The 20,304-nt window shown below is 53.9% G+C and overlaps 2 protein-coding genes across 2 annotated transcripts; both read right to left on the bottom strand.

Annotated features, from left to right (window-relative positions):
• Positions 1–6,273: 6,273 nt before the first annotated feature.
• Positions 6,274–7,765, bottom strand: HOXD12 (homeobox D12). Its single transcript, XM_027590897.2, is given in 3 exon segments — positions 6,274–6,607; positions 6,757–7,215; positions 7,218–7,765. Coding segments are annotated over 3 exon segments (810 nt in total). The 5' UTR covers positions 7,330–7,765; the 3' UTR covers positions 6,274–6,368.
• Positions 7,766–11,046: 3,281 nt separating this feature from the next.
• Positions 11,047–14,320, bottom strand: HOXD13 (homeobox D13). Its single transcript, XM_027590522.2, has 2 exons — positions 13,479–14,320; positions 11,047–12,689 (listed from the first exon to the last, which is right to left on the bottom strand). Exons 1-2 carry the CDS (start codon positions 14,251–14,253, stop codon positions 12,439–12,441), a joined length of 1,026 nt encoding a protein of 341 aa, XP_027446323.1. The 5' UTR covers positions 14,254–14,320; the 3' UTR covers positions 11,047–12,438.
• Between the last annotated feature and the right edge of the window lie 5,984 nt (positions 14,321–20,304).

Below are 20,304 nucleotides of genomic sequence, written 5' to 3'. Positions count from 1 at the left end.
GGCGCCGAGGCACGCGTGCGCTGGGGGCGGATCAGTCTCCCGCTCCAGCCAGCACTCCCCGGGCGCTCCCAGACCAGGCTGAGCCGCAGGCTGGTCACCTGTGCGCCGCCAGCGGCCGCCACTGCTGGGTGCATCTGCCACCGCCCGGCTGGGCCGCCCGCCCGCGCCCGCCCGCCCGCCCGCGCCGCTTTAAGTACGCGGACCGAAGCCGGCGGGGAGGAGGAGGGAGGGGGAGGAAGGGGGAGGAAGGGGGAAGGGAAAGAAGCGAAGAGCGGAGGGGGGAGCCCCAGCCCGGGGCACAGGGGACTAGGTGTGAGGTTGTGAGGTTCCCACCCCCCACACCCCTTCCTGCAGCCGCTCCCTCCCCCGCGACGCCGCCACCCCTCTGCAGCTTGCCGGTCAGGAGCTTGTTGCTTCTTTCTCAAGGGGCGTAATTGCACCACTCTCGGGGCACACGGAGCCCTGATTTACATATTTCTCAGCCCTGCGCGTTCATCGCCGAATAACTTGGCTTCCCCCACTCCTGACCCCGGGAGCGCGAGTGCCAGCCTCGAAAAAAACCCACACCAAAACCCTACCAGGAGCTCACCCAGGCCCGGGCCTCGGTGCCCACTCGGATCTCTCGCCCTCTCTTCTCTCTCTGTTCCTGTCTCCCTTTCTCCTTCCCTGGTCTCCCTTCAGTCTTCTCCCTGCTTTCTCTCCTGTCCTCTCTTCTCCCACTCCCTTCTCTTGTTCCCTCTTGCCTTCCTCCTTCTTTTTACTTTCCTCGTTTCCTCTCCTCTTTCTCTGTCCCCTGATCTTCTCTTCCTTTCCTCTAGCTGTGTGTCACCACCTCTGCTCTCCCTGTCGCCTCTCTGCCTTTCCTCTCCCAGTGCTAAAGCAAAGAGGAAGTTCAGCCAGCGGAGATGCCCCGTGGCCCTCTAGAAGCTGGGGGTCTGGTGAACAAAAGGACCTGGAGTCCTCCTCTAAAGGTGCCTGGCCTCCCGCTCCCCACCAATCGGAGACAAACCACTGGCGCCTACACCCTCCTCACCCTCTCTGCTTTTTGGCCTGGGCTACCACCAGCCCGCCTCACAACCAGCCCCTTCCCTGCGTCGGAGACCCGCCAAGGCCTACGCATCCACGCCGCCGCCGGGTCTCCCCTAGGCTCCTGCAGTGCCCTTGGGCCGGCATGGTCTCTGCGGGGGGGGGGGGGAGGGGGTCGCCCCCGGGAGGTCCGTTGGCTCTGGGGAGGGGGGGGCGGAATGCTCTCAGCAGCTTTTTCCTCCTTGCTTGAGCCTCTCTGCAGCACTTGGCCCTGAGAGCCCCCCATCCATTTGCCCCAAGGCCTCACTTTCCTCCACGGCCCGCCAGGTCCCTCTTTCCTAGCCCCGGGGGTCCAGGCCAGGCCTGGACTCCCGCCTCCAGGAGAGCCAGCGCTTTCCAAAGGTAAAATCGGCCTCTCAGAAAGAAGCTCCTCAAACCCAGATCCCAGAGCCGAGGGCCAGGAAATTGCCTCTCTCCCCAAGATTCCTCAGCCCAGGAAATCCCAGCACTGGGTTCTGGACCTCAGCCCTACGCCCAGGGCAGGCGGTGCGGGCTGTGAAGCTGGTTCCCTCCCTGGCCCCGGCCGCCGCAGTGCCCGTGGGGCAGGCTCTGCCCACCATGCCGACAGACAGAGAAAAGGCGGGCGATCGGGAGTTCATATCTATTTTCTGGCCGTTGTCCTCCCCCCCTTTTTCTCCTCCCTCCTTTTCTCCCTCCCACTCTTCTTCCTCCGCCCCCCTCCCATCTCTGCTTTCCTCCGAACACTGCGCAAACAGGTCTGTGGCGACTGGAGGGCAAGGAGGCTCCCCCCGCCCCAGAACTGCCCATCGTTTTGTGCACCCCCCTCCCAGCTGGCACCCTCGCCCAGATTCCTGCTCGCCCCCTTTCTCCTCGGTCCAGACCGCCAGCACACTTATCTGCCTCCCATCTCCATCGCCCGCCCAAGCCTCTCCCTTTCGGGCTCGTGGTCGACGCCCCTGGATCTCTCTCCTAAAATGGCTCCCTGGACACTGCACACTGGCCTGCGGCAGCTCAGGACCCAGGGCAGCGGCTGCAGGGACCCTCCCCTCCTCCAGCCGGGTCTTTACGTGTCTGGGAGTGCGCAAAATTCTCGCACCTTCTCTTTACACGGGGTGGGGCACAGGCAGCGCGCTGCCCCCAAAGCGGAGCCTGCTGACCGCTGAACAGGGAAATGGGGAGGACGGAACCATTCAAGTTCAACGACATGGCGATGGCGGCTCAGGCTGGAGCCGCGCTTTGGCGGGGGAGGGTGCGCCATCTGCAGCGGCGCGCGGGTGCATAGGGGAACGGGCAGCGGACCCCCTCGCTGCGCGTTAGCGCGGATCCCCGTCCCCACACCCATCCTTGGGCTTTCATTTTGGGCCCAGCCCGCTTCGGCCTTTTGCCCCAGCTCCCTCCTCGATCCTCACCTCAAAACCCGAGGAAAACCGCAGCCTCCCGACCCCGCGCGTCCCGCGAGAACCTACCATGAAGACTCCGGCGTTGTGGCCTTGTCCTTGCCTGCGCGGCCCCACTCGAAGCACAAGGAGCGCATCCGACCCTTCCGGCGCATCCAACTGCTCCGCGAGTGGTAGCTTTCCGCGCAGCGCCCAGACGCGATGCGGTAATTTTGAGCCACCCAAGATAAGACACTAACTTGACCTTAACTTTGTCAGGGCGCCCCTGGTATCTGGAGAACGTGAACAGACACTGTCTGGCAGCCCTCGTAAAAGCTGACTGGGGAAGGGATTCTGAGTCATTTCATTTATTGCCACTACAGTTCTGCAAGAAAGCTTTTCCTCCCTGCCAAACTTTAATTATTTATGCTCTTTTCGAAACGAAAGAAGAGGAGAAACGCGGAGGAAAACACCCAGAGCCAGTCCCTTCCCTGCAGAGCCTTCGGAATGGGCTCCCTAGGTCAAGTGACTGGAGAACAAAAATGTGGGGAGATCATCTTTGTCCAAGGACGGTCGGACAGGCGCTGTGCACCCCCCCTCACGAAGGGGGGGGTGATTGCAGCTGGGAGAGGCGGGGTGAAGAGGCACCCCCCCCCCCGCAGACATGAATATTTACAACGGTTCTGGATTTCTCCTCCACCCGCCGGCCTCCCGGAAGCCTCCCTAGCCCGCCTCCTTCGGGGAGAGCCCCCAGGCCTTAAGAGCCCCCCGGTCGGCCCTCTGAGCTTGCAGCCGGTTGAATGCCAGCCGAAGCCATTTTTTTCTCGTTTAAAACCCCTTTTCTTGGTCAAGAGGCCTGCCCGGCCTGCAGCATTTCGGAGGACGCATTTGTCTTTGTGCGAGGGAATGTTGAGCACTCAGATTTCAGCATCATTTCTCTCCGCGTTTGTTTCTTAGGAATTTCGTCGTGGTTCCAAATCCCCGCCAGGACCTTGGCTAGGAAAGGAGAGAGGACACCACCCCGCCTTTGTATTTGTGCGGATACAGTAAAGGGGATAAATTTGAAAAACACTGCTGAAGCCCCAATGGACAATCGAGAGATTTTACACTTAGAATAATTTCAATCTCTTTGGGGAGTGGGCTCCATGAATTTCTCCTCCAACCCCACCTCCCAGGCTAAAGAGAAAGAACATGATGATTTAAGGGTATATATTGGAAAGAAACTGTCTCTGTGTTATCCTAGGGCCTACGTCTTATTCCAGTTTCCTAGTCCTTTACCCAGCTCTCTGGACCTGAGGTCTGCATGTGGCCTCCGCCTTTGTTCGGCTGTTTTGGGGGAGAGACTCAGCTCTGGGTACCACTACCTCCCTGAGCCCCATCAGGTGGGAAAACATTTCTAAAGAGGGCCTTGCGGCCTCTCACTTCTTCCCCCGCCCCCCCGCCGTTGTATTTTTTCTTAAAGGAGCTGTTTTAAAAATATTTTAAAATACACAGCAAATTTGCTTCAGGAAAGGGGAGTTGGAGCCCATGACTACTTGGCATTAGAGATTTCATGGTTTTGCTAATTCTTCCACTAGCTAAAAGCTAGCAATTCTCTAGTTTCCATTTCAAAGCTAGCTGGGAGTTGAGGTCTGCAAGAGGATGGTGCATACTGAGCAGGCTTTAACTTTCCCATCCTCAGCTAGAGGCTCCTAAGGCCTACGGGGTTGCGGAGGCCACATTTCCCAAGGGAACCCTGCTGGGCTCCAGGCAGAGGTGCCAGTATGGAGGATTTCCACAGGGCATAGCCTGTTCCAAAGTAGCCTGATTGAAACATGGCCAGGAGAGATTGTTTTGTGTTGAAATAATCTGAGGAATTTCATATCTTAACAGCACCACCCCACCCCAACAGCAAGCCTTAAAGTTTGAGAATTTAGGTAAAATACAGAAGCCCTGGCCTGCAACAAAGCTGAGAGTTCACTTAATGCCCTCCAATCTGCCCACAGTCCCCCCTCCTCCCACTTGGATGTTTCATACACATTTTGTTCATAGGCGTTTATACACCATTTTCTGACTGACTTGGAAGCCATTTTCTCATTTAATGAACAGTCAACACCTGCAGTGAAACCACAACCAGAAAAGAAAAACGAATTTGGTGGCCTAAAATCATCAGGAGGGAATCCGAAACGTTTTGAAAAATTGACATCAGTCCCTTGACAGCTTGGCTGGGACCTGGATATTTATTTCCACTCAAAACATTTTGATGTATCTGATATATACAAACTATTGTGTTTTTTTTTTTTGACAAAATCAGAACAACATAAAACATGCACAACAACTGTTAGATAGCAAAGAAAATGCAATAGTCTAAAACATAAACTGCTCTCAGTCGGACTGAGGCTTGGGACTCTCTGTGAGGTGCTCACTCCACATATAGGGCCTAGTCCTCCACTGAAAATAAATCACTGGACTTGGGGAACCAATCTTCAACTCTTTGGCTGTCATACAACTCAGTAGGAGTTGGGGGGGGCGCTACTTCTCTGAAGGAGAGGGAAAAGAGGTAGGGATGGTAGAAGGAGCTGGCGGGGGCGGCAGGGGGGGGCTCAGTTTCTCTGAGGGTAAGGCAGGACACCCCAGCACATGCAGAACTCCATCTAGCATCAGGAACCCCAGCCTCCACAAAGCAAGCCCAGCAGGACCCAGGGCCATACAGGCACCACTGAGGCAGGCCAGACATGGGCTCAGAAAAGGCATGGTGGCTGAGGCACAGAAAGGCCCCGGGTGGAGTTGTCTGGTGGTGAAGAGGGTGAGAGAGGGGGAACTTCTCTACTTGGTCAACAGCAGCGACTAGGGTCTAAGGATTTGAGGGACCTCCTTCTTCACGCCTTGACTGATGGAGGAGCTTTCACCTCTCCCTACGGTGGCCCATTACCCTAATTCAAGAAAGATATGTCCACCCCTTTACCCACCTCAAGAGGAAAACCATATTTACAGTTGGAATGTAGGACACCCCTCTCCTTGCTCACTCCCTTCTCCTCCCCCTGGATATTTTCCCCACCTCCTAGTGCAACCCAGCCTCAGAGTAGATTAGCAGCTGTCCTCACCAGAGCTGAGTCCAATTACAGAGTGCAGGGCTCTGGCCTAGACGTATGTGAGTAGATAGGAGAAGTAGGAGAAATTTTACCAGTCCTATCTAGAGATTGCAGTTTGCTGTGGAGCTTCAGCCTCCCTCCAATCCACAGCAAGGAAGTGTCCACCCCATTCTGTCCAGCTGGAGGGGCCAGCCCAGCCCAAACTCCGAGGTGTCTTCGAATTTGTCCAGCCACACCATCCCTCCCCTCTCCCCTTTCCTCCCCAAGTCTGAATGTCTAGGGTGGCTTTTGTCCTCCCGAACCAGCCAGGGCAGACAGGAGGGGCGGGGGGGGGGGGGTGCCCTTTCTTTCTCCAGAGCCAAGTTTCTGGCTTTGCCACAAGGGGCTTTGGCTGCAAAGAGACAGAATTGTGCCTTGCAGCCCTTTTCTACTCCTTCCCGAAGGACTTCCTAAATTTAATTCCACTCTGAGCTCTAGTGAGGTGCCTACTAAATTCAAAAAGGACTGGGGAGAAGAGGAAAGGGGGTCTAGGTGGAAGCAGAAATCCAAGTACAAGGGTGCTAGAGTGAGCACCCGTGTAAATACCCCAGACAAGAGCTAGGACAGGTGACACCAGGCCCCCCCACTCAGGAAGCCTCAAGGCCAAGGTTATATTTCAACTTCTGCAGGCCCCTCCCAGAGAGCTGGAAGCCTAGAGGCCCAACTGGCCGGGTCTCCAAATCCTCTGCTGACTTCTGGGGCTGCACACCGAGTGGAAGGGTACGTGGGACCAGCGGAGAAGGAGCGGAAGGAAAAGCCCCTACTGCCAGCTTTTCCTCCACGCCAGGCCTCGGCTTTCAAAGGCAGGCCTGGCCAGCCGCGGCCACGCGGGGGGCTAGTATAGCGCCAGAGCCTGCTCGCGCAGGACCACGCGCTTCTTTTTCATACGCCGGTTCTGGAACCAGATTTTGACCTGCTGGTCGCTGAGGTTCAGCCTGTTGGACAATTCCTTGCGCTTCTGGCGGTTGATGAATTCGTTGAGGAGGAATTCGTTCTCCAGCTCCGCAATCTGCTGCTTGGTGTAGGGTTTCCGCTTCTTGCGGGTCCTCCCTGGGGCCGCCCCCCACGGCAGGCCTGCAACACAGCCCCAGCCCAAGTCAGACCGGCCGGCCGCGCCTTGTAAGCCTGCCCGCGCCTAGCGGCTCCCTCCCCCTCCACACTCTCCCCGCACCCCACCTCCCAACCCAGCCCAAACTGGCCCAGGGAGCATGGCCACCGTTTACCGTCGGGCAGCGAAGGTCGCAGGCAAGAGGCGACGCTCGCAGCCTGCACTGTCATGTTCAAGTTGAGCGGGCCCTTGGCGTCTTCCTTGAAGCCGGCAGCGCAGGGGGTCCCCTCGAGCAGGGCTGCAGAGCCCGCTGCCGCGCGGCCCACACCCGCGTACTCATACTTGGCCGCTTTGAGAGCAGCGGCCGCGGGGGCCAGGCTAGGCTCGGGGACGAAGGGCGGCCGCGCACGGCCACGGTCCTCCGGCCCGGCAGCCACATCGGGCGCGTAAAACTTGGCCTGCTCCTCGGGTCCGTCCTTGGCGCCCAGGGGCTGTAGGCCAAGCGGCCCGGAACCAGCCAGGTAGGGCTGCGAGAAGCTGCTGAAAGCCGTGGCACCGGCAGGCTGCGCTGGGGCGCAGGAGGCAGGCGTGGTGGCCCAGGGCAGCGCGCCTCGCGGGTATGAGATGGGGGGAGCGCGGCCAGCTGGCCGCCATTCGGCCGCAGGTTGGAGAAGTAGAAGGAGTCAGGCGACTGCAGATTCAGAAGCGAGCCCACATAGCCCGCCCTGTAGAGACTGCGCTCACACATCTCCAACAAAGGGCTTCGGCTGCGCTCGCAGCAGTATTTAGTTACAACCGGGAATAAGAGAACAGGCTCAGACGATTGGACGAAACTTTGCCTGCAGGTTCTTCAAAGCCGGTCATTTCAGCACCGCCTACATCCCCCGACCCGTTTCCCCCCCTTCAGGGTATTATGATAACACCCGCAATATTCGATGGTGAAGGGCGAGGCTGCCAGGCAGAAGCAAGGAACGTTGAGCGAGGGTGAAACCAACTGGGAGTTTCCAGGATCAGCTTCAGAAGCTGGGGACATTGGGTGTCTTTGCCCGAGTGTCCCTTGGGATCCTTCTTGGTCTTGATTAGCTTTGCACTCCCCTTTTCCACTGGCTACCTGGGCCCGGCTTGCTTCCACCCGCTTTAAGTGGCAGCTAAGGCCTTTTCCAGTACTGCGCACCTCTAGGCTTGCGCGGAGAGCCCAGGGTGTGGTGCGGCCACCAGCTCTAACCCCTAGGCCTGAGCAACGCTTCTCCCACCCCGATTTCCTCCCTGCCCTGTTCCTCTGGAGAGGATTCTGCACTAGTGGTCTAGCAGCGAAGACCCACACACTGCCTGAACCCGGCACAGTCCAAGAAATTTGCTGAAGGAGGAGAAATGCATCACAAACTCTGCCCAAGTTTGGCTCCCAGGAAGCTGGTTTCACACCAGTTCTGGTGTGCTTCTCCATGGCCAAGCCCTCTGCTCCCAGGGAAGTTGCGGCCATCCAGGTCCATGGAGAATGCTGGCCCAGGAAGGGGCAGCTGCGTTGGCCAGTCGTGGCCAAAGGCTACATTCCTTTTATCGCCTGGAGTCACCTTGGCGACTAGGTCCTGCCAACCAGAGCTCCAAGCTGTTCAACTCCTCTGCAGCGGGCAGAGCAAGACGAGCTCCCCCCAACCTGGTGTGGAAGGACAGAAGAGCCAGAGTCACTCGGCCAGGAACAGCGGGGCACACCGAGGCAGCAGGCTAGCAGCGATCCTCGGCTCAGCGCCTCCAAGGCGGCTGGCGGGGTCGGGGTTCTGGCGAACAGGGATGTGGGCCGGGCAGCTCTCCCTTGCCGGGAGCAGTGTGGCAGCCCCCCCCCCCCCCCCGGCCCGCAGGCCCTCCGATTTAGTTTGGCCAGAGGGCTCTGGGTCCTCCTCTGCTGCTTTGGTCCCAAGAACCCCAGCGACCGCGTGACTGGCGCCCGCCCCAACCTGCAGCCCGCCTCGCTGGTCCGCAAGCCAAGCTGGAATTGGTTAGACCGCCAGCTCCGGCACGGAGACCACACAGGCGCCGCCGGAGGGCAAGGCTGACCACCGCGCTGCGACTTTATTGTGTGAGTTATGGCGACCAATTGGGCGGCTCTGGGGAACGCAGTCGGTCTCTTCCTCTCGCTCTAGGGCGGGGGTAGGGGGTGGGGATGGGGATGTCCGGGACTCTTCAGGGTTCTGTCAGAGTTTCCTTAGGAGCTCAGACTTAGAGACAAGAACTCCACTCCCCGTCCTTTCCGGGGGTTGGGGTGGTGTAGGCATAAGCTGCAACCTCAGTTCCTAAGGACTTAGGGGATCCAGGCTCTCATTTTGGGAAACTCTCCCTGCTTTCCAGGAGCTACAGCCTCCCCAAGCCCGAAGCTCCAGCTCCAGAGATCCCTGCAGTCTCGTCTCCTCCGGTCTCAGCATACAGCGATGCACCGGTATTTCCAAGTCCAGGGGTGTCTTCTCCGGACCCTTAGGCAGCGGCACAGCTGCGGTTTACCCCTGGGGACTAAAGATATAAAGGGTCTAAGTGAGAAACAGAAAGACTAGAACAACTAGACTCCCTCCATTATCTCCTTGGCTCAGAATGGGGCCCCACCTCATCTCCTGGATTTATAATTTCCGAGGTCCAGCAAGCAAAGTTGTACGCTGGGAGCTGGGAGCTGCAGACTGCGCGGCGGGGGGCGGGGCAGGGCAGGAGGCTTGGCTGGTGAGCTGGGGAATGGGAGGGAGAGGATTTGGCCGTGGAGCTAAACCGTGAGCTCTGCCAATGCTGCCGACCGCCCAGGAGATGGCGAGCGAGCTCCACGCCTGGCGACGCGCCGCAGCACGGTCAAGATCAACAGTGAAGGGCGGCACCGCCGGCCTGGGGTCGCCCGCCGGTGCGGTCACGGCCCTCTGCCAGGCTCCGCCAAGTGTCTCGGAAAGCCGGAGATCGTGGCAGCAAGGCTGGCTGGGACAGCGGAGTCAGAGTCACCCAGCAGGCTGCCGGACACGGGGAAGCGTCGCGGCCGCGTCTTTGTCTGTGAGCCCCGGCTGCAAAGCGTCCTTCGCCTCTTGACTCACGCGTAGACGCGCGGGCCTTGAGTCTCCACCAGCGGCGCTCGAAACCTGCCAGGTTTCGGTGGCGTTGTCCCTGCGGCCTCTCAGTTTCCACCCGAAGGAAAGGCCTCTCTCCGAAGCTCCCTTCGCCCTGGCTCCCCGCGGGCCTCCCCATCCAGCGCTTCGGCCACCTACCGGCTCCTCTACTCCCTCCTCAAATCGGAATATAAAAGGAATGCATATAAATAGCAAAGTCTTCATCTGTTACTGATTTAGCCATCAATTCAAATTCCACCGGAGAGCATTTGAGCAGTTTTAATCTTCAGCAAACCTCCCATTTCTCTTAGGCGGAGGGAAACTGACCGGCCAACTACAGATGAAAGGAAAACCTCGTGGCAACCCCCCCATCCGACAGGAAACCTTAGAAATGGACCTGGGAATGGAGTGCGGCCCTGGAGTCTGGAATATACAAAAAAGGAGGGAAAACGACGATGGAAAAGAAGGGAAAACAGGCCCGTTTCACATGAAAGCACATCTTGTGAGGAAAACCGAGAAAACGTTAGAAACTCTTCCTGAAAGTGGAAGGTCGGGGTCGATGTGTCCCCATTTTCAAGGGTTATTTCTTCTCCGGTTTGAATCATAGTCCGTTCTCTCTCTCCCTCTCTCTCTTCTCTGTCTGTCTGTCTGTCTGTCTGTCTCTCTGTGTCAGTTAAAACGAAGTTGGCCGCCCACAGCCAACCATCGGTGCAAGATAGGAAAGAAATCAAGCGGGGCCAGAGAAAACGAAAGTAGCTTTGGACCCTGGGTCTCTGCGCTTTCTCTGGCAGATCCATAAGGGAGCGGTCCCGCCAGGAGAGGTTACATATTGTGTGAGGTTTTAAACATGTGTATTTAACTTCATACCAAAAAGTTAGCAACCACTAAATTGATTTGTGTCCGGGCGCTAACAACGGCGAGGCACCCAGTTCCTCAGCGGCCATTTCCCCGAGCGGCAAAAAGCCCTCTAAAAGAAAGTTCATACTGCCTAAAAATTGCGACTAGAGGTTTAGGGTGTACAATTATGGTTTCAGTCCTCAAATGCTGTTTGGAGGCTGCTCAGAGAAGGCGATAAGGGATCAGCTTGAAATGTTTCTTTTTCAATGGCCAAATATGGATATGTCTAACTTCAAGACCTTCGGAGAGTAGATATTTGTAACAGCCTTTCTAGGAAGAACACCTTCAAGTGAGCACGATTTCCTGTACCCAGACACAAACATACATATTGATTAAAAAAATAAAACTATTTGAATAAAGTGATAATATTGAAAGAGAAGTAAAATTTTTATTGGAGATGTTTTTTGTTTGGTAAAAAATACCATTTTAGACACCACAAAGTATATTCTCATTTAAAGACATCACTACTTATGTTAAAGCCACAGGGAAAAGGGCAGAGAGGGGTGGCGGAAGTAGAATGGAGGTTTCAGAGAGTAGAACTGGGGTTGAGTTTCCTTCATCTATAGGGAACATCGTAATGTTCAAGACAAGATTTTATAATAAATAAGAACACAAGAGGTAACACAAGCTTGGAAAAAGAAAACAAATATATAAAGACACAGAAGAAACAAGAGAGTTCTGTTTATTTGCATCTCCCTAGGAATAAAAAAGTGATTTTTAAATGCCTGAAGCGCTGCACACATATCCCAGCTCACAGACATTTGCATCTACAAAAATAATCTCTCAGTTGTATAAATATGCAGCACTTTAAAAGTAGTTACTTATCATCACTTTCAGAAACATCTTTTTTTTTTTTTAAATCTTGAACTATAGAGCTCCACATTTTTCGTATTTGTTAGATGTCTTAAAACTCCACGAGAGGCTCAATACATATGTTCAGACAGTCAAGTTCTTCACTGGGTTCTGGATAGAAGTTCCCACCCATGGCCACATTGATTCCGTCTCTTTCAGGGGACTGAGGAGATCACCTCATTTCTAGTCCCACAGACCCAAGGTCAAGGAGAAGGTGTGCATTTATACCATCCACGGATCACTCTCACAATTGCAGCCATTTAAATATTTGCATCTAGAGCTGGGGAAAATGAAGGCATCCAGGAGGACACACTATTTTCAAATTAGAGATTATAAAAGCACAAGTCGACAAGGTATACTAAACACATATAACTACAACAGCAAATGAAAGACCCAAAGTAGGGAAGATTGTCTTCATTCCAATATCGACACAAACCCTATTTAATAAGGTAGCTGCTTTTAAAGCCGTCACAGTACCTCCAGCCGCCTGTTTTTAGACTTTCCCAGTGACCCTAGAGCACCGTTTGCCCAGAGCTGTTTCCACTTGCCTCAGGGTGACTGCTGAGAGCTAATGATTAAATTGCCCAATCACAGGATATGAATGACTGCAAATCCTTCTACCCTAATAGATTATGAAGATAATCAGTGCTGGAAACAGGCATATGAAGTGATTTAGGAAAATAAAACCCTAAAATCATAATGGTACTTCTGAAATTCTTTTGGGAGGGATTATTAAAAAAATACTTCAAGTCCTTTATACTGGCCTGGAGGGAGAAACAGAACATTAAAAACATCTTAAAAAAAAAACTAGACAAGAACAAAATCAATAATAAACAAGTAAGAAACAGAACTACAGAGTCAGGTTGGGTAGCAAAAGGTTTTAGAGCCAGATAAGGGGAAGAGAGAAAAACAATTCACAAAATTTGCCATCATTGGCAGGGAAATGGGGCGAAATTAAATACATATTCAAGTCTTTCCGAAGGTCTTTTGGAGACAACTGAAAGCATTTAAACTCTCTTTGGCCAATCTGGTCCACATCAGGAGACAGTGTCTTTGAGCTTGGAGACGATTTTCTTGTCTTTCACTCTTCGGTTCTGAAACCAAATGGTCACTTGTCTCTCAGATAGGTTCGTGGCAGCCGAGATCCGCCGCCGCTTGTCCTTGTTAATGAACTTGTTAATGGCATACTCGTTCTCCAGTTCTTTGAGCTGCAGTTTGGTGTAGGGCACCCTCTTCTTCCTCCCCCGACGGTAGACACACATGTCTGGCTGATTTAGAGCCACATCCCCTGGTATAAAAAACAGCATGAAAAAAATTAGACCAGGGCTTCTGGAGCACCACTGGGGGCTGTGTGTGTATGTTTGGAAGGGGTATGGGGAATAAAGAAAACCAGGCTGTTTGCATTTTATTATTATTTACACAGACATATTATTTACACATTATTAAAGAAAGATTATTTACACTTCAAAGTGAAGGCCATTTGATGGATCATCATGGTTTCTCAAACCAGCATCTTAACAAGCCTTCAATTTTATGGCATGGTTACTGGGGACAGTTATAAGGATAGTTTCTGCAAATGCTGGTTGCACACATACAAACGTACGCAGACTTTAAAAAAAAATCCATGTTTTTTTGTTCAAGCTTTGATTTCTTGTGTTCCTGTGTTTGGAGTTTGTGAGCTCTTAGAAGCTTTAGTGGTGACCCTGGGGCAGTCATATCCTTCAAAAGTGGGACCCAACTCTGTGACACTTCTTCGGGGAGGAGGGGCCAAGGCCTGAGCAGAGGGCACGCAAAGACCCTCAACTGTGGGGGAAAAACAGGCTTATGCCCACACACAAGAAGAAACGGGTTGCGAGAGGGACAGTTTAAATCAAAGGAGAAATGTACAAATTTCAGGCAAACTATAGGAACTGTTCCATCAGGTTAACCTTGGCTGGGCGAGGAGGACAAGCGCAGCTCCCAAGTAGGGACCTACACTCCTAGTGCTTTCTTTCCGTACACTCTCTCCCTTCCCTGCCCCCACTCCCTCCCTCCTGGCCTCCCCGCCCCGCCCCCCCCCCCACTCCAACGCTCCTACCTGGAAAGGATGATTTCCAAAAGTGGGAGCCCTGTGGCTGGTCCTTGGCGCAGTACACCTGGCTGTTCCACCCGTTGGCCAGCGTCCAGGACTGGTAGCCCTCCATGGAGATGTACGCCTCATGCCGAGGCTCCCCGGAACCGAAGGTAGACACCATGTCGATGTAGCCAGGCACGTGCTGGTAGGGGCTCGTGTAGCCCTGGTAGAAGGACACTTCCTTGGCTCTCGCGGGCACCTCGTTGGCCGGTACGCTGCTGCTTGCCAGGCCCGACACGTCCATGTACTTCTCCACCGGGAAGCCTCCCAGCGAGGCGTGCGGCGACGACTTGAGAGCGTTTTGCTGTAAGCCCACGCCGTGTGACATGCGGCAGCTATAGTAGCCGTTGCCGAAGTGGTAGCCGTAGCCCAGAGCTGGGGCGCCCGGAGGCGCTGCAGCGGCCGCGCCGGGCGCCGGACACTCTTTGGCGGAGGGAGCCTCCGGACGCGCTGCGACCACAGCCGAAGATGACGACGACGAGGCGGAGCCCGCACGCTCAGAGGTCCCGGGGTATGCGAAGCCCGAGGCCGCTGCCGCCGCCGCCGCCGCCGCCGCCGCCGCAGCAGCCGCACGCCCGGAGTGTGTCCCGGCGAACACTGGCGCCGAGAGGAAGCCGCGACACTGGCCCGGCGCCGCCGCCGCCGCCACAGAGGACGAGGAGGAGGAGGCTGGGGCCGCCCCGGCGGCCCCACCGTCCGCCCGCAGCCCGTCCATGTCCCAGCTCCCCGCGCGGCTCATGGCCCGGCCCGGCCCGGCCCCGGCCCCGGCCCTGGCCCCGCGCAGGACACCATGGCGCGGCGCGCTTCCTCCCTCCTCTCCTTTCTCTCTCGTTCTCTCGCTCCCGCCCTCTTCCTTTCGCCCTCTCTCCCTCTGCGAGCCTCCCGCCTCCCGCCCGCCCGCCCTTCAACAGGTTAGCTCATCGCGGGACGTTTATAAAAACGAAGTTCAGGTTGGGAGGGGGCCTGGGCCGGTCGGGGGGCCTCCTCCCTCCCCGAGGGCTCCCGCTCGGGGCCGCGCCATTGGCTGCGCGGGGCCACGTGGGGGTGGGGGGCGCGGGAGAGCCTGGCTCCCGGCCAGGGCCCCGCTGGACCCACCCACCCCGGCCCCTACCCCTTCCAAGCCCCTAGCGCAGCCCACCGCCCCTTCCCGCCCTGCCCCGGACCCAGGCGTTTGCGCCGCAGCCAACCCCCGCGAGCTGATTGCGCGACCGCCCATCCTAGGCCCTGTCTGCGACTGAGACGGGCGCCGAGGCCTGCGCCTTGTTCCGGCCACGGCTGTTTTTGCCACCTCTCCTCGGATCCCCAAGCTGCACAACTAAACGAAGGCGAAGGACAGAGATGGTCAGAATGATGTGAAAACAGACTGATTTTGGATCCTGTTGCTCAGTCCCTTGGATTAGCTGACCTAGACCCCAAGCCCAAGGGAGCTTCTTTTCCCTACCTTGAACACTGCTTGGGGCAAAGGCATTTCACGCAGGTTATCATAGGGGATCCTCCGAATTAAGACCGATTGGAGCAGACCCTCCCTGCACACACACACACACACACACACACACACACACACACACACACACACACACAAAACGTCCACCAGGAAAATGCCCACGAAGCGCCCTTGGGGCTGGGACAGAGACTTACAAGTAAGTCAAGCAGAAGAAAAGACTCGGCCATGGCGCGGCGAACCTGACGATCTGCCCCAGCGACAAAACTGATGCCTGGTCCACATTATTCGCCTCTACGCTCAGGCCAACCGGAGTCGCCTCCCGAACTGGGCTCCCCAGCCCGGGCGCAGATTCCCCTGGCCAGCAGAAAGACCCTGTGGAGGGCATCTGGAGAAAGCCACTCTGCTGCCCGCCAGGAAACTTTGGTGCCTCCCCAGCAGCCCAACTGCCTCTTGCGTTTTGCAGCCACCACCCACCCCCGCCGATTACTCACACCAATTAATTGAAAACTTCACTTTCCCAGGGACCTTTGTTTCGCTTTCTTTTCCAAGCTGCCAACTGCAGAGAACTGAGAGGGGCGAATTAAGAGGGTGGTTTTTTTTTTCCAAGCAAAGTTGGGGCTTCAGATAGGAGCAGCCCTGAGCAACTGGTTCTGGCTTCCAGGGGATAGAGCGGGCTCTTGGTGTCAAGCATCACAGCCCTGACCAAATTCATCCCTTCATTCCATTTCTCACCCACGGAGCCCCAGCCCACCCCCCCCATCTTAGCCATTAGCGGGGAGCTGGTGTGTGTTCTGCGGTAAATTTAAGGCTCCTCCTTAGGAGCAACATTCCATCTGAGCAGTTGAAAGTGCTGGGGTGGGTGCAGGAGCCCTCAGAGTGAGTCTATTTGGTTCTGTAGCAACAACTATGCAGGCCAGCCCATCTCCAAGAAAATCGCTCCCCTGAGCCTGTGATTGGTGAAGCCGGCTTGTCACCCAGCCCTGCCATTCCTGAACCCAAGACGTGACTGGATGGGGCGAGTAAAAAAGCCAAGGAGGCCCTCCTGGGCCTGGCCTGGCATTGCAGGGTGGGCTGCTGGTGTTGGGAGTGTTGACACGCAAAACCCAGTAACCATAAAAGGCTCAAATAAAGGGGAAAGTTATGAGAGGGGCACTGGAAAGGAAAAGCAGGGGAATTTGACCTTTTTGAAGTCCTAGATGTGTTCATGATCAAATTTGAGTTGGAGGGGCTTGAGCCTTTGCAGAAAATCATAGGGAATAGAAGTTTGTTGGTGAGAACAATTTCGGCTACTTGAAAGACGGAGGCAAAAGTTAGTAACAGAAGCTGAATCGGCATTTTAAAACACCACCTGGGGCCAGGTGACAGAGTTGCTGATTTTTTGGAAGAGTTTGGATGGGTCCTCTTCACCCAACAATCTCGGAACCAAACCAGTCATGGAACGCCACCCCGAAACTCTCTTATTTTTCCTTTGTCTCCCTTGCTTTTCTCCCGTGACCTCAAAAAGCAAATTTGTTGAAGTAATTTCTGAGACATAACTGGAACCAATGAACTTTCAGTCTTTTAAAACTAAATATCCCTGTGATCCCCCGCCCACCAGAGACCTCTGTGCATTATTCTAACTGATAAATACATTTTAATAGCCAATTATATGCCAGAAAATGAAATCAAGCTGGGAAGGAAGAATTTGTCAAGTTTTGCCGATTTGAGACAGCCCTTCAATTTTGGCTTAATTTTCCATGCAGCAAATTAAGCTGTGCAGGACTGGGAGGATAGTCTGAATTAATGCTCTAGTTGAAAGACACTTCTCAATGATGGCCCTGCCTCCAGTTGTCTTGTGGGACTCTCACAGGACTTGGGGTTTCTCTGTCCATCCTAGCGGATGTTCAGAGACGAGGGAGGTTTTGAACAATAAGGAGCATTGCCTCTTGCTATCCTGCCGCTGAACCTGCTTCCAGCACAGCCTTCGAGGTCCTGGCCCTGGGGGAGGGAATTCTCCTTAGGAAAGAGGCTCAGACTGGACCCTGTGAGGGCCCTTAAACCCAGCACCCCAGGGCAGCTGCTGCTGTTGCATCGTAGGGCTGTGGCTGAGTACCAGGCAAAGTCAGGGCTGCTCTGTTTATGAACTAATACGACACATAGTTTACAAGCCAGGGGTGGTAGGTAGGGGAGAAATTTTGAGACCGAATTTGCGGAAACGTTTCATTTAGTTTGTGTACCCTGTGTCCGAGTTGATTTTAGGTTTAAACTCGGTGGGGAAAAAAAATAAACTCAATGGAAATAATTTTCTTTAACTGGTCAGGAGCACAAACTGAACCCTGTGTATGTGTGTGGGTGTATTATGTTGAGGCTTTAACAACAGACATAATCTTTGTTAAATGAAAATCTTTTGCAACCAGGCAGAAATGTCTCCAAACACTGATGTGTTATTCAGTGAAACCAGTTTTGTCACATTTCCTGATTTGGGAGAGAAATCCCTCATTGCCCAAAGTCTTATTGAGAAGGGGGGGCAGGGAGAGGGAGAGAGGGAGAGAGAGATCATCTCTGCTCTTTCCCATCACTTGCTCTCCTCTCTCACCATAGGCACCCTTTCTGGGAATCAATGATGTTCTGAAAATCACATCCTCTTTTGTCCTCCTTGTAGATGATTTTTCAAATCATGTCCTTGTCCTGGGTTGGACATGGGTGGATGGGTAGATGAAGTCTGAGATTTAGATTTATTGAAGAACATAAGTTCCTCAGCTTGCCAAAACAGCAATGAACTTGATTAACTACATAATCAGTGGCCATTACCGCCAGGCAACAATTACCAACTCCTATCAGAGTGGGGTGCTGGGAATTCCTTTGAAAGTATTTTCCTTGATGGCCACACCAGGAAGTGCAGGACACCCTCCTAATTAACTTGTAAGAAGCCAAAAATTAAGTGTAGAAATAAAGTCTTAATTCCAAAATAAAGCCTTAAATCCAGCAGGACTGGCTGGACAGTGTTGTTCTTAACCAAATCTGTGCCCTGCCAACTTTGAAGCTAATTTTCCCTCTGTAGGCAATACTCGGTTTTATTCAGGTTGGAAATATATATTAAAAAAAAAACAACAACCCTAAAAACAACAAACCTAGGGTAAAGAAAGGGGTCTTTAGCAAAAGCCAGACAGTGGAATCCTCAGTTTGGGCACTTTCTATGTCTGAGATGTATTCCATTTGGATTTGACAACACAATTAGGCTTTATTAAATGTAAATTGTTTGCAACAACAACAAAACTCTCTTTAAACCCAAAGTGCTATTTGGCGAACCAAGGTTTGCCTCCCACAGAGGAGCGGGCACTTGTTTGGGATGGAAAGAACTCCAGTCCTGGCAGGAATTAAACACAGCAAGGGTCTTCCCTCTTAGAGAAACACTAATCTCACTTCGAAGGGATGCTGGAGGGTGGGCCCAGAGCTGGAGGACATTAGTAACTTGTTGCTCCCCCCCCCCAAATAAACAAAAGCTGGGACTGCAAACAATTTTCTGCTGTTTTGTCTGGTGTCTCAAGGTGTGGGGTTGTCCTCGGTATACACTTCTCTAGCAATGTCATTGTTAACCGAAGTCCAGTAAGTGCTCACTCTGTTGGCCTTTGGAAATGAAAGAAAGTAAATGTTCCTCGTTCTCCCCACCTTCTCTCTCTCCCTCTCTCTGTCTCTCTCCATTCCGCAGAGCCCTGGGTCTCTATGAAAAATCCACATGTGGACACCAGCAGGAAGGGAGAAAGGATGAAGGTTAGGGAAATGCCTAACCACGAAGGTGGGCGGGGGTGGGGGTGGGGGCGGGGGTGGGGGTGGGGGCGGGGGCGGGGGCGGGCGGGGGGCGCGAAGGGAGTGAGGTGGTGAGGCAAGTGGTCAGGCTTAGTTTCCCAGCTGGGCGGCGCGCAGTTCCTCAGGCCTGGCACTAGATGTCCCTGCAAGTTTTCCTGTCGCGTCTGAGGGCGCACAAGCTTCAGGCAGGCAGTGGGTCTGGGTAGCCCTGGAGTCCAGGGAGAAAGTACCCCCCCCCCCCCACACACACCCAAGGCCATCCCTCCTAAGGCGCGCAATTGTAGCGGGAAGGAGGAGAACTAGAAGCAGCCAGAGGGACTAAGAGACAGCGCGAGGACCGCCAACCTAGGGATGGCTGCAAAAAGATGCCAGGAGGGAGTCAGGCCTGAGTCGCCAAAGCGGCGGCTCCTTCCCTTATAAACCGAAACCCCCAAGCCGTAAGCCGTGGGGACTGCATTTACCCTAAAGAAAATGCACCAGGGGTTCGAAGCCCAGGTTTTAGCGGTTCTGCTGTCCCACTACACCCAGGCAGCCCCAGTCCTCGAGCGAGCTTGCCTTCGGGTGAGGGTCCGCGTTGGTTTTGGGCCCGCTCGGCGGCAGCCTACCGCGCGGAAGACGGCAGCCAGGCCCAGGCGGACGCGGGGCTCCGTTACAACTCCGGCTTTACCCGAGACCCTCCCCTTGCGCAGCCTGGACACATTTTTATTACCTTCAGTCGAAAGCCAAAAGTGTTTACCACTTCACCTCGGAGGACCCTCTGCTGCTCAAGAAACAAATATTTAGTCTGGAGGCCTAACCAATAAATAAATAAATAAATAAAATAAAAATAAAAAAATTAGACCTCTTTCATGTAATTCTTCCTTTCGACCAAAAAGTGCTTTTCAGTCCATTTGGAGAAAGTCCTTCCTACACCCTCACCCCCAATGCACCTTAAAAATTCTTGCCAAACCACGGGGGCAGCCCATGCCCCCCCCCCTACTTTGAGTAATGGGTAGGAGTGAGTCCTGTACTTTGGTAGTGGGTAGGAGGTCCCGATATGGCCTGCAGGCTACGCTAAAAATTGGGAGCATCTGACAGGCCCGTTCCCAGTTTCAGCCTCCACAATCTGGGAGAGGTGCAAGGTTTGGGTATTTCATTAATAAACATCAACAGAACTGTTTGTTAATCTCACTATCCCCTATATGGGCTCCATGTTTTTGAGATAGGCCTGTATTCAAAGAAGACATATGCAAAATGAAAAAAAAAAATCAACCAAAAATGCTACCCCAAAGCTTTTAAATACCTTATAACGTGGATATTTTCAGAGATAAGTTTAAATCAGCAAGTCCTTCAACCCCTCTTTGTGGAAGGAGTCCATCTCTATAAAAGGGATAACAGAATCCATCTCTAGAATTGCTTCGAGCTTTAGAGGCGATAATATATGTAAAAAGCACTTGTAATCTTAGAGTAAAAGTTACATAAAAGTTGGCCAATATTACTATACTAGTACGTGTGGAATCTAAAATAAATTAAGGGACATTAAATATTGTAATGGGATGTTCACTGTCTCCCGTGAAACAT

The sequence above is a fragment of the Zalophus californianus genome, chromosome 3 (assembly GCF_009762305.2).
Source record: "Zalophus californianus isolate mZalCal1 chromosome 3, mZalCal1.pri.v2, whole genome shotgun sequence".
In the NCBI taxonomy this organism is placed as follows: domain Eukaryota; kingdom Metazoa; phylum Chordata; class Mammalia; order Carnivora; family Otariidae; genus Zalophus; species Zalophus californianus.
The sequence above is the reverse complement of the archived record's forward strand: the minus strand, read 5'-3'. Positions and strand labels throughout refer to the sequence as shown.

Coding starts and splice junctions, on each gene's coding strand:
- HOXD13 (XM_027590522.2), bottom strand. CDS start 14,253: ATGAGCCGCGCGGGGAGCTGGGACATGGACGGGCTGCGGGCGGACGGT. Junction 12,690..13,478: donor TTGGAAATCATCCTTTCCAG/GTAGGAGCGTTG, acceptor TTTTTATACCAG/GGGATGTGGCTCTAAATCAG.